This window comes from Apteryx mantelli, chromosome Z (genome assembly GCF_036417845.1).
Source record: "Apteryx mantelli isolate bAptMan1 chromosome Z, bAptMan1.hap1, whole genome shotgun sequence".
Lineage (NCBI taxonomy): Eukaryota > Metazoa > Chordata > Aves > Apterygiformes > Apterygidae > Apteryx > Apteryx mantelli.
Genome location: NC_090020.1, coordinates 28491820 through 28505499, shown reverse-complemented (window position 1 = coordinate 28505499; position 13680 = coordinate 28491820). Strand labels below are relative to the sequence as shown.

Here is a 13680-nt window from a genome sequence, read left to right as displayed (position 1 = left end):
AGCACCTTGCTTCTGCGCTGCTCCCTGTATCTGTACCTCATTGCAGCAGCTAATCTAGTCAGGGAACTAAGCTGAATGAAAATCAGTTCAGATTTCCTCCTTCCCCTTCCACCAAAAGAAGCAACTGAATAAATAAAAATCACTGCACCAGCTAAACTCGAAGGAGCGCGGCTGCATGAATGAACGGAGGAAAGGCAGGACTTGCTGTGCTAGCTGCAGCTTCAGTTGTAGGTGTCAAGCTAAGCTAAAAATATTTTAGGTCTTCATTGCTAAGGCTTTCTGGCAGTGCTTTCAGAAGGACTTTAATTGTAGGAAGAGACAATATCATTTAGAAAAAAATAACTTTATTTTTGTTTATGCAGTGTTGAAAGAATCTGGAATGCAAGTCAAGCTTGACAGAAAGCGGAGACCAGCAGTTCTGTCAGTAACATTTGGACACTGCTGCAATTCTTCTTTTAAGTTTTTGAGAAACTTAAGAGTCACCTTGTACCAGAAAGCAAGACTCCTGATATAGTAATAAGTGTAAAATTATAAGTCTAACTCATTAGGCACGGAGCTGAAGTTTCCCTGAGAAGACATACATTACAAACTAGTTTATAAACTTTGTATCACATAATCAGGGAGAATTTAAGTGTACAAAGGCAAGATTTTGCTACAAAAAAATTGAAACACAAGTCCTTAATACTTCAAGCTGAAGATGAAGCTTCCAAGAGAATTAAAAAATCATGTATTACAGAACTGCAGCAATCAAATTTACATCAAGTGATGACAATTGGCTTTGGTATATCCCCTTTTGTTTAGTTTTCAAACAAATTCCAATGTGAATTTCCTGAGATCTTTCAGTATCTCAACATGAACTTTCTGCAGTCCAGCTGCTTCTTTTCCATTTTTCTCTCCATCTTTCCAGTTACTATTACAGTCACAGAAAACAACCATGCATGATTACAGTCATGGAAAACAACCATGCATGATATGCATTTTCCAGGCCTTTGAACAAATGGTTTAGCTGAAAGAAGTCCATTAGTTACACTTTTTAGATAACAATAAATATTCCAAATATTTGGGCTTCCAAAAATTGCTGTCTTTAACCTAATCCCATAGTTTCTACCCAAAGTTCCAAGCCTCAACATGCAATGTGAGGCATCCTTGTCTTCACTTGAGACAGGTTGTCTCTCCTCCTTCTTCATGGACCTCCCTGTGAGGCAGAGCCTCATTGCCACCCCACCAATGTGATGACAAAGCATGTCAGCACCACCACCACCACCACCACCACCACCACCATACATGTTAAAGTATATAGCTGTATCTTATTTCTACCGATGTTTTATAAAACACAAAGCCAATATTTCAGTTCTTTTGCTGATACAAAGCTTTGTGTCGCAAATACTCTTCCAAGCATTTCACAGCAAAAGGGTCAACATCAGTATCGAACTTATTAGCAAAGAAGTGGTGGTTTCGCAACATCCAGTTCAAGTCTCCTGCTCCAAAAACGCAGACAGAGCGAACGTGAATCCCACTGCATGGTGGGTAGGGCGCACCTTTAGACACGTCGCCTTCAAAGTACTGCCACTTCACAAACCTGGCCAGCGCATTCATGTCAGAAACATCAAACTTATTACTGGAAGAAACTGCACCTGGGACTTCAGGGATTCTCTGAATTGTTGCCCACAGGTACTCATCAGGGCTGTAAGTGTCTTTTGCCCACTCAATAAATGAAAGGATTTTGCTGTTTTCTAGTATGTGTCCTACAAATCTTCTGCTAATGACAAAATAGGCACTACCAGAAAAAATTGGAGTACTGAGAGGTGGTCGTTGTTTGTCTATGCCTGTGTTCTTTACTTTACCATCAATAATCTCATGGTGCTTTTTCCACCTTACTTCTTTAGAGAGAGGCATTTTTTCCGTTTCCAAGCTATTTTCACCTTTAAGGGCTTTCAGCCTCTCTACTATTTCCTGGTTGGTCTTAATAGGAAAGTCCATGCCACAAAGGTTTATTAAGTATTTCCACTTCGTACTTCTTCTGTAGAGGTCTTTCATGCAGTTAATGTCTGCCTGCACCCTGCTCCATGAAGCATATACAACACTCTCTAACTGGCTGGAAATAAAGACATTATCAAAACATGAAACTATTCCCTTCACAGCAGCAAAAAAGGATTCTGGAGACTTTTTGTCAACATGAATGCAGTAAAAATTCTGAGGAGCATAGATTGATCTTAGAAGTCTATCAAGCATCTCAATTTTGTGATAAACCACTATGGAGTAAGCAATTGGAAATTCAGCTTCTTCATTGCTGAGAGGTTCCATAATATATTTCCTAGTCTTGGTAAAGGAGGCACAGTCTGTTGTCATATTAATATAGTCATTTGTTGTTAGTTTGGGGCGTTTCTTAAATGACACAGATAATGTCTCAAGCTTTACCTTTTGAATTTCTTCTATATCACCCTCCAATATCTTCGTGCAGCTAATACTGCTGATAGGATCTTCATTAGTCAGCTCCAGATGCCTCCGATTTAGGAAGTCTGGTTTCTGGTTAACTTTCAAAACTGAAATTATTACTAGAATAAGAGTTAGCCCCAAGAAAAGCCTGAAGAGTGAGTTGTGGCAAAACCGTAGTTTCCTTTTCAGCATTTCAAATATCCGGTACCTTCACAGAGCTAAAAAAATTGCCCTCCACTCTTCTCATACCAGCTTCAACAACTTCAGAAAAATCAGTTTGTGTTTCTCATGAGGCTGGTGCATTTGTCGGGGGAGATGGAAGGGAAAATCCTACAAGAAAATGAAATACGAATGACAGGCAACTACTAAAAGGTTACTTTAAAAAATAAGTGGCTAAAGTTCAGTTATTAATTATTGATTGTAAAAAGGTGAGTAGTTCAGACAAAAGGATTTTCTTGAAAAGTAGAGATTAATGAATAACATTATTTTATTTCTCTAAAAAAAAGACTGGGAGAAACAGACAGCTTTCATGAGACACTATTTCCTAGCTTCTGTCAGGTGTAGTACTAGGGCTACAAACTGCAGTGCAGACTGAGAGCTTGTTCAGCTGCATCTGACAAAATTAAAGCCAGTAAATTGGATATGTTACTGAGAAGCAAGTATCTGGTGTTAATTCATGCTTCAGAGTTTGACAAGAAGGTTTCATATCCACTCTAGCAGTGACATAGATTTCACTACATGTTCCATTTACCACTTACTTCCTGGAAGCTATTCGCTCTTCATCTTCTCACCCGGAAAGCAGTCCCTGAAGAGTTTCAAGATTTTGTGTATGAGATACAGTCTCTTTAACATGCTGCAGGTGATCCTAGAAATACCATCAGGAAAGAGCTGGAGAGAAAGAGAGAAAGAAATTAGCACAAAACTGTTGTGACTGAATTGCTGAAGGATCTCTTTCAAGGTAAAAGCATAAAGGTAATACTTATGATCCATCTTTAAACCTGCTCTGTTTAAGTCCCTGCAAATGCACAAACCTAGGAGAACAGCAGTGCTGTTATCCTTGTTTAGACGCATTTATTCTCTACGATTCAGCAATCTGTTTTTACATGAAAACATTCTGCAAGGCTGAGTCACAACATTTATAATCTGTCAATGTCATTTTCAGCCTTATTTCACAGACACTACTTTACTTCTGCTCATTAGTCCTGTTTCCCCTTAAAAATCTTATTCTGTGTCAGCACTCTGTGAGGGATCGCTGCACAGTTATGCAGCTGCTACAGCAGTAGTTGTTGAGAAACCTGCAGTCTAGAGAGGCTTAAAGAACTGGATTTCTGTTTTGTAAGTACCTCCCCATACAGATAAACTGATCACGAATAGGACATCCTTAAACAACTTCCATTGCTGCTTGAATGTCATTTGTACTTACAAACCTTTTTGTCTGAGTAACTCAGTGCAGGTTTGAATTTCAAACCAAGCCATAGTTGCAAAAGCCAATATAGTTTACAGAGACTGTCTTCCGACACTTAAAGCTGTACTTAAAAACTTGATGTAATTAAAATTAAAATTAAAAACTTAATGAAACACTGAGGTGTTTGAGAGACATATAGCTCCTTTCATTCACACAATTTTTGTGAACAGTTTTAGTGACTCTGAATAACCTTTTGACCAGCTCAAAGAGCAATTTTTACCAAAAACAATTGGTAAGAATATCTGTTTTACAATGAAGCGTGCACTGTGTCCTGTACTGGGTTTTGCAGTAGACAGTTCAGCATAAAGTTTTTTTTCTTATTCTTTTCTGTTAAGCTAGCCTAATATTGTTTTAGCTTTTAATTCTCAAACTGTGGCTTTTAACTTGCTACTTGCAAGTCACAGAACACGTGTGTAGATGTAAGAGATTGCAGTTTGGCGTTACGGAGTTTTTTGGCAGCAACAGTGCCATTGGGATGCGCCACACATCATGACCACCACTGTGCCTGCAGCATCACAGACTGACTTGGGGAACTGATCCGGCTGGGTCGGGGTGTATGGATGGAGGGGTGGGATCACTGCATGACTGTCTTGCACAGCTATAAGGATCAGAGATATTTGACACCTGTATTATCACCAAATATTTCATAATTGAAGCCACTGCCAGGCAAAAAGTCGCAAACTATTTGTGAGTAACAACATTATATGAATATCTTATTTACTATCAAGGGTACTTTGTTTCCAGAGTTGCACCTGTAATTACTTTATCCTGCATTTGTGAAGATGAACATTTATTCCAAGTCTGTTGTAGGTAAATAGTGAAGTCAAACTGAAAGAGTTAAAGTTTTGCCTCTTACAGTAAGTAACAGGTGAACTAGTGTGCAATTACATCTGTAAGTGTACCTTTTAAGTATCAGGTCTCAGACTTCAGAATTTGAATTCAAAAAAAGAAAAGTGAAATTCCACAACTACCGTTTTTAGCTTGGGATGTGGCCTTAAACCGAATGATGTAATTTAGAGCAACATTTAAACTGAAATACATTAAAACTTATCACACACTTACTTGCATGAGATCCTGCTAGTTCTGTCTCATATGTCCAATCCAATAAAAATAATATCCATTACATATTAACTTAAAAGAGGAAGGACACTAACTTTGTGATAGTTTCCATAATATGTATACAGCATATATTTATATAGGCTGAAACTTTGATAGTGGTCACCCTTAAATTACTGATTTCTTCCAACTAACTTAGAAATGAAGACTTTCCTAAAAGTTAAAAAACACTTCAAATACACTTGTATTTGCAAAGTTTTAGTTGACTGGAGTGGGAATGCTTCTCCTTTTAGGATCCCAGTCAGCATTGCTATTTCATTGTACTCTCGATTTATATAGGAGCACTAGCATCGTGGAACAACATATGCTTTGAAAAGATTGCCACCTCCACCCCACCCTGTTCTCTACAGTGCAGGAGTCAGCGCCTTAACTGAAAGCTACCATTACGATCCTTACCTGCTACAAAATTTCCAAAGAATAGAGCTTGCTATGAAGTCTTTCGTGCTTCTGTTTTATAGTAAGACTTGTTTAACTCTTGTCCTCAGTGTTATATAGAAAAAATTGAAAGCTGAATACAGCACAAAGAATCTGTTTCAGAAAGCCCTTCTACATCCACCTGTATGCAATTCCTCTATCATTTTGAGCTGAGAATAATCACACCTTGCACTTCTATTATACAAAAATGAAATATCTGCAAACATTACACGTAGCGTGGCTCTTATCTTTAGGCGGAGGTTTTTCCATAGGCAAATTTGTCTCACTGACACACTGCTCCTTCTGAACAGTCTTAACAATAAGCTGCTATTTGTTTATGCTTGTAATTGCTTTGTAAGAAGTACTAAAACCTGACCATATCTTATTCTTTGCAAATGCAGACCTTCATAGAGTAAGGAAAGATTTGGCACCTTTCATTTACTAATATGCCTGTTTTCTGTTTTAGAAAGTTTGGACAGAATACTCATTAATATAGTTTCACACCGCACTCAGCAAAGTCTTTAACATTTTTTTCTCAAGCCGTATATCGCTTTGGTGTGCACATTGAAAAACGCAGTGCTGGGAGGGCAGGAAGGAGGTTTGTGTAGCCGCAGATAACAGACCGCATGCTGCAGCCTCCGTCTTGCTCTTGTTGAAGTTCAGTCTCATTAAGTTACTTACTTGACCAGAGTCATTCTTTTACTGCCTCCTTCTCACATTTGAACCTATATTTTTGATGAAGCAGGCATTCAAAGGGGAAGCCACGGATACAGTAGATGCTGGTACCTGGAGGAGTTACGACAAAGGTTTAGCTTGCTGCCTGCTTTCCTCTTCCCAGCAAAAATTATTCTTCACTGCCTTATACAGGCTGCAAACTCTGACTAAACACCACAACAATGCACCAGGTTGTTTTGACTTGACTTTTGCTAAAGACTACTGTTTGACATTTAAATAGAGCCGAGCTCATGGGAAGGATTATTACATCTGGTTTAAATCTCTAATTCTGACTCTTGTTCCATGTCAGAGGGAAATCACTTGAAACACCTGCATCTTAGTTTATTTGTCTCTGAAATAAGGCATCATTATGTGGCAGTTTGGGGGATGTCTTGGTGGAAGTTAGGTTCAGATTTAACTTTTATATTATCGTAAAGGTGCTAGCATAAAATAGCTGATTTTGATATGGATGTCTTTACCTGGTTGCTGTATAAACTTGAGTTAACCCCACAAACTGATAGATCTGATAGAAACATCTGATAGAAATAAGTCTGCAAGAGGCTATATGGGCACTTATGCCAAAAGAGTCAACTAGGAATAACTTTCATCAAGGGAAAGCTGCAGGCACAGGCAGGAGGGAGCAGTGTCCTTTTAGCTCAGCTCAGCATGCGATTTCAGATAAGTATGACTTCATTCATACCTAAAAACAAACAGAAAATCCCACAACAAATGTAACTCTTCAATGGAAAGAAAAGCTTTCAAAAGATTATACCATAACTCAGAGGGAGACCAAAGTTCATCTGGACTTTTCATGTCAACTGGCTAGACTGCAGCTGTGCATGTAATGTTAGTGCTTTTGGGAAGGAGCATGGGAGTACTGGCATGTTATACTTGTGCTGTAGGGTTTGTGCTAAGCTAGGAGATTTTTCATGGTGGTTTGCAGTAAATATAACGTGCCTACATTGCTCCAGTGAGATGCTCTGAAGGAGGACATGTGCCACTCAGCGTGCAGCAGCACTCCTGGGCTGTGGTCACGCCATGTTGTCCCATCCGTGATGCGCTGCCGGCGAGAGGGGCAGCCTGTGCCCCTCACTCCCGCCACCCGCACCCAGCATCAGAAAGTCTCACCCAACAGAGAAGTTTCGGAGATGTAGCTTCACACAACTCTGCAGTCCAGCAAACTGAGATTCCCATTTTTAGGGTCTTGTTTGGCTTGATATGGTTGAAAATAGGTAAGGCATCTTTCCCTAAACCAGGGTCTCTAATCAGTGTTTTACATTAGTACTATTTCCTGGGACTATTTTTTTTTCAATTTACATCACTTCAGCTTCCTCCTTCTGCAAGAGACTTTATGTTGTCACTAGTTCTTTTGCAGAGCTAGGAACATGTAAAATACAGGTCAATACCACGTAATCATTCTTACTGCATGTGTCTCCCAGAAAGAGTGCAAACTTATGCTTGTTTATTAAGCTCTACTGTCAATTGACAATACTTAATAGATTAAAAGTATCATCAGAATTGGCAGGATGGGCTCCCTAGTGTTCATCCATCACAGCTCTTCCCTTGTAACAAGCCATCTAAAATGCACCATGCTCACGTGTCCTGCTTAAAATAGGTTAGAATAGACTCAACCCCAAAGCTAAATATTTATTTTTTGTATTTAAGATAGTTATACTTCTTAAGATAAGTATAATTTTTCCTTAGAAAAAGCAATTAGAGCATGCTGTGAAAAGACATATACTCCCACTTCATGATAAGATAAAAATCACCAGGGGCTGCAGGCAGGGGGACTGAAAGCAGTTATCTTCTGGTTTTGGCACTTCAGCCATTTCTCACATGAATGGAAAAAGTGTCAAGGCAAATCAGCACACAGCTAATTACTATGCAGTATGTCAAACACCGATTGGCGTCCAAAAGAAAGAAAACGCTCTAGCCTCCAAAGCACGCCAAGGTTCAGAGGGGACCAGCCGAAGGAGAAAGAAGTACTTTGAGGTACTTCAGCAGCCTGGAAGTCTTGTAAAGGAGCGACAGCAAGCAGGCAGGGAGGAGTGCTGGGCTGGGTAGAGCCACGGCGCTCGGCAGGAGGCCAGCGCCAGCCCTGAGGAGCACAGGCAAGATCTGACAGGGCTGGTAGGTCCTGCTGCGACGTTCAGTGTCGCTGCTCTCGGCCTCGCGGGCTGCGTAACTGCAGGGGATGAAGCACTTCCAACTCTTTCCTTTCTTTTTCCCTCCTGTTCAGCTGCCGCTGAAGAATATGAGAGGAAGGAGACAGCGACAGTGGCTCGCTTGTGGTTGCTTCGGTGAGTTTGGGCAGGCAGCTGAAGTGGGGAGATCCCCACAATGGGAGCATCGCACAGGCCTCCAGTGTATGCCCACAGGCGCATCAGCTTTTAATCGTAGCTTTACATCAGGTATTTGAAACCTTTCCAGCAGTCACTGTAAAATCCTATGCCCGTTTATGAGAACTGGAGATTTTTTTTTTTATGGAAACCCACTGAAGAAAGGCTGAGTGAAAAATGTAGTGCTGAGCATACCCACCTCTGAGGTGGTACTTGGGAGAGGCTATGAGACAAGAAATACATTTGACAGGGAAGAATTGAGGGCAAAACTGACTTATTTTTCCCTTTTTTTTGCCTCAGAGAGGGGAAAATGTAAAGAAACTCCAGCTGACCCCCAGAATAGTGAGTGAGTGGGTGTTGACCTAAAGTCAAATCCCTGCTCTTCACAAATTCCACCCAAGATAGGAAGCTCCTCCTCGACACTTCACCAGAAGACCCTCCACAGAGGGCTGATTTGCTCCTTGATGTGTTTTACCAGGGTGTGTGCAGCATGCTTCAAGGCACACATGTCCCGCAAAGCAGTTTTTATAATTAACCTGCTTCCATTCAGGTTCAGTTATGCAGAACACTAATTCTGGGGAGGAAGTGATTTTTGAAACCCATAAACACCTTGCCTAAACACAAATGCGTGTAGGCACACATGTGAACTGCACAGGCACGTGGTTATCTGCGGGGATGTGCTACCCGCAGAACGGAGTCACTTTTACTCAGCATTTCCATGATATCAAAGCAGTACGATGTTGAAAGCAGTTATGCCTGTAACTGAATGAAAGTGCTCGTGTTTATTCCGTTAGAATGTCCTCAGTCTTACTGAAAGTAAGTATTAGTCACAAACAGAGCATATGGAGTCAGACTATTAGACTTCATGGGATTAAGGACTTAATTCTGAAAGTCATGTACAGACAGCAGCAGGCTTCCATGTGGGCTCACTAGCCTGATCATTGACAGCACCCTGCAAGGCCAGGACCTTATCCTTCAGAGTGGATTTAAAAATATATATAAGAAAAAAAAGCCACTTTTTTTTAGAAAGAATTAACAAAGTTCTAGTTCCGTGTAAGTATAGACGCCAGCTTTAGACAAAACTCCACAAATGACTGGTACTGCTACACCCACCACCCCACGGAGATAAAAGAACGAGAGTAGTTAGGGGTGGTGAGCTAATTTTCAGGGAAAAAGGATGAAAATAAATTCAACACTGTGATTTATTTTGAGATCTTGTGTACGAATGTCACACACTAGAATCCTCCCCTTTAAACCAACAACACTAAAACCCTCATGAACACACACTTGATGTGTAAAATAGCATTTGAAAAAAAATGTATTTTTTACTAGCCTTTCTAGTAATCTCTTGAGCTACTATATCAAATAAATCATCTTCAGAGCAGAGCTCCAAGTCTGATCTCCATTAGCGTTCCTGTCTGTCTGTACAGGTCCCACAGGCAGAGCTGAAACAGTAAGAAATTTCAGCTAAGCAAAATACAGCTGCTACAGCAAAGTCGTTTGAGCAACCACTTTCTACCTCAAAAAGTCTAGGTCCCTTAGTGCTGAAGAAAATAAATGTGTTTTATCTCAGCAAAAAGTGCAATCACAAGTCCCAAAATAAAAAATACAATTAAGGCAATATTGCCCAGTTTAACCCACAGTAAAATTGCTTCACATTCATCAGGTTAATTTGTATGCACTGGCTACACTGAAGTGAAATGTATACCCACTTTTTCACACTATTCTCAAGCTGGATCTATAAATTGCCCTGGGGTGGAGCACATTTTGCATCTCTGGTGCCTGCTTGTAGATTTTGCTATTTGCTCCCTTGTGTGTTTCAGAAAGGGACAAACTGGCAGACCCTGTTAGAGGAAAGGTAATATCATCACTAAATCTAGTGGGGAAGGGAAGAGGCTGTCAAACTTCTGAGTACTTAGATTCCCTCTTCAAACATAACATTTAAAATACTATTCTGAGGAGGCTTTCTTAGCCCCATTTAGAAGGTGATGTTTTAAAGCCATGCCTACAGCTACACTTCATCAGTGAGCTAAAGGACAAATAGCACCAGCAGCAATAACTTTCTCCTCTGAAAATAACAGATCTCTGCCTTACAGTTGCAGCCCTAATAAGGATCAGCTCAAGTGCACAGGTTTAACTCTATTGTGCAAGAAGTCAATAAAATAACCTGTTCTTTAATTTATGGTTTAAGAAGTACTCTATAATTTTTGTTTGCTTTGTCATTCACTTTAGATGAGTTCAATTTGATCTTCAAGACAATTGCACATAAAAATACAGTTCAAAAATACAAGTTTTACTTGCCTGAGGAGCAGACAGTACTGGAAAGTAAGTTCCATTGCAATATACCCAAGAAGCAGACAAAAGCCATGCTATAGTTTGTAGTGCTGTATATACCATGAGCATTGTTTAACTTTCACTGCCATCACAGCAGCAATTCAGACTGGGAGAGAACTGATGCCTCTTTCTGTTATTCCCCTTCTTACAGGATTTTGCAGTATAAAAACAGCCCAACTCTTTGCCCCTGCCCACCTCCACCCCAAATAAACAAAAAAGGCATAAAAATCTAACGAAGAGTAACATGTACAATTAGAATAGGAGAAACAAAATTGGGAATATTTTGTTAACATTTACACAATACAGTGTTCATCATGATTTACAAAATTCTTGTTTGGTGGATGCAAACAGCTCTCTGAGATAATCCAGAGTTTTCTGAGATGCGATGAGGTGCGTGTATGCTTTCATTAAGGTTCTCATTTAGTTTCACAACCGTGCTACTTACGAGAACGCTTTATGTTACAAGAAGTAGTTTCCCTGGAGCTACAAAGTAAACCTAGTGGCACAAGTTTACGTCAGCAGCACTAGCAGGGCATGCTACATTCCTGGGGAAATGCCTTTTCTTTTCGTTTCTTCAGAGAGAATGGTAGGTTGATGCTGCTAAGTATGTTCAAGTTTCAGTAGCTTATGAACCAAAGTAAGTGGAGAACTTTTGGATTATGTTGGGATTCCAAGGAAAACCAGGAGGACATGATTAGAAAAAATAAGGTAAATCTTTTCATAAGACCAGCAGTAGGTTTTCCACTGTAGCAACAAATCTGGAGAGCTGGATTTTGCTTCTATATATTCTCAACATGGCAGACTGTAAATCTTTGACATGTATGAGTAAGTTTCTCAGTTCCTGCAACTGAAGTTTAGAATAAGAGAACAGATCTTTGCAAAGGGATTTATGTTTTCTTAAAGCAGTTTTTGGCCATTCTAACCTCAGGAAAGAAGTATTACACATGATTTCACCTGTAGAGCCCCTGGCAATTCAGGTTCATAGGAAAGAGACAATGCTGGTGATTGATTGCTGTCTACTGCAGGCAGACTAGTGAATCATGGAAGGGGAAAAAATAAAAGCAGAATTTTCTATTGTATGTGCCTACTTCCAAAAGCAATGTACCATCCTAACTGAGCTCCAACTTGAGCAGCAAATACTGCATTATTTATCTTTGTGCTTCACAAGAATTTTCAAGTTAAATTTGGTAGACCCAGATGCTAGATTTGTCCACTCTCCTGTTACTAAGGTTTCTGACTCATGAAGGCTTGTTGTTCTTGCCAGCTCTGAAGTCGCCCACCTCAAATTCCATTAAAAAAAAAAAAGTTAAAAATTGCAGGCTCCACACTGGCAGTTTCCTGCTGCTGCCACTCTTCCTTTTTCCACAAAGAAACCCACTTTTCAGAGCAACATTTAAAACAGGCAAAGTGTCAGAGCATAACTGAACCTCTGGTCAGGCTTCTGAACCCTCTTGCCCAACTTGGGTCACAAAAAACTATTTACAACCTCCTAAACAGCTTTGCTATTAAGAAAAAGGAGTTTTTGTTAGGGTGTTCTCTGTTCTAGCAAGTTTAAAAGGGGGATGGAGGGGAGGAAACACACCACCTTAGTAGCATGATACATCAGGAGCATCAGATGTCCCCTCTCCCCTGTGCTCCCTAAATGATTTCACACCAAGGCGGGTGTTTCCATGGCCAACAGCCTCCTGTGTGTTCCCCGCATCCTGTGGGAGGTGCCAGCCAGTGGGTGCTCTGGCCTGGCCATGGAAAAGTGGAGGGAAAGAAGGGAAAGAAAGAAGAAGGGAAAGAAAGAAAGAGAAAGAAGAAAGAAAGAGGAGAGAAAGAGGAGAGAAAGGGGAAAGAAAGGGGAAAGAAAGAAAGAGGAGAGAAAGAGGAAAGAAAGAGGAAAGAAAGGGGAAAGAAAGAAAGAGGAGAGAAAGAAAGGGGAAAGAAAGAAAGAAGTAAGGAAAGGAGGTGTTACCAAAAGGGTAGAAGGGAAGGAGGGAAGAAGGGGGAAAGAGAGAAGGGAAGAAGAAAGGAAGGGGGAAGGGAAGAAGGGAAGAAGGAACGAGGCGGGGACCGAAAGAAGGGAAGGGAAGAAGAAGAAAGGCGCGGCAGCTCGTCTTCCCTCCCTCCCAGCGCGGCACCTGCCCGGCGATCACCCCCGTCCGCTTCGGGGCCGGGGCCGGGGCCGGGGCCGCTCCGCGGAGGGCGCGAAGGACGCCCGGGCAGGGCGACGCTCGCAGCCCGGCCCCGGCCTCGGGCCCGGCCCGGTCCCGCCCGCAGCACCCACCTGCGGGGCGGCCGCCGCTGCAGCTCGGCGCGGCTCGGCGCGGCTCGGCGCGGCGGGGAGGCTCCGGCAGCCGCCGCTGCCCCAGCGCACAGCGCCGCCGCCGCCGCCGCCGCCGCCGCCCGGCCGCGGGCTCCCGGCCCGGCCCCCGCCGACCCCTCCGCCCCGGCCCGCCCCGGCCCGCCCGCCCCCTCCTGCAGCCGCCCTTTTCTAGCGCGTGCGGTTTTGTTCTCCGGTTTTTCAGGCTGCCCCTGCCAGTTTCGGCGACGCTGTTCAGGAGGGAGCGGGCGCCTTTGCCGCAACGGGGGCAAGCGCCCCGCTGCTCGTGGCACAGCCGGGAGCTCCCGCCGGCTCCGCGCAGCGGCGCAGCGAGCGCCAGCAGGGAGCTGGGAGCTAACCGGGAAGGTGCAAGGTTTGGTTTCGGGGAGCAGAGGCCAGCGCAAGGGCGCCAGGACCGGGGGAGCCGTCGCTGCCGGTGGCAGCTCAGATGAGACGGGGCAGGTCAGGCGCGGGCATGGTCTGCAAGACTTCGGATCAGCAACCTCATGTCATCAAGCAAAATCTCATTACATACGTACCTCTTGTGTAGAGAG

The 13680-nt window shown here is 42.4% G+C and overlaps 1 protein-coding gene across 2 annotated transcripts; it reads right to left on the bottom strand.

The window, feature by feature from the left end:
- Positions 1 to 324: 324 nt before the first annotated feature.
- Positions 325 to 13176, bottom strand: GCNT1 (glucosaminyl (N-acetyl) transferase 1). 2 transcript variants are annotated; one of them, XM_067316238.1, is made up of 3 exons: positions 13091 to 13176; positions 3195 to 3324; positions 325 to 2766 (listed from the first exon to the last, which is right to left on the bottom strand). In XM_067316238.1, the coding sequence occupies exon 3, from the start codon at positions 2626 to 2628 to the stop codon at positions 1348 to 1350; it is 1281 nt and encodes a 426-aa protein (XP_067172339.1). In that variant the 5' UTR covers positions 2629 to 2766; positions 3195 to 3324; positions 13091 to 13176; the 3' UTR covers positions 325 to 1347. The 2 variants fall into 2 exon arrangements, with proteins under 2 accessions (XP_067172339.1, XP_067172340.1); XM_067316239.1 differs by lacking the exon at positions 13091 to 13176 and having other exon boundaries at positions 3195 to 3353.
- Between the last annotated feature and the right edge of the window lie 504 nt (positions 13177 to 13680).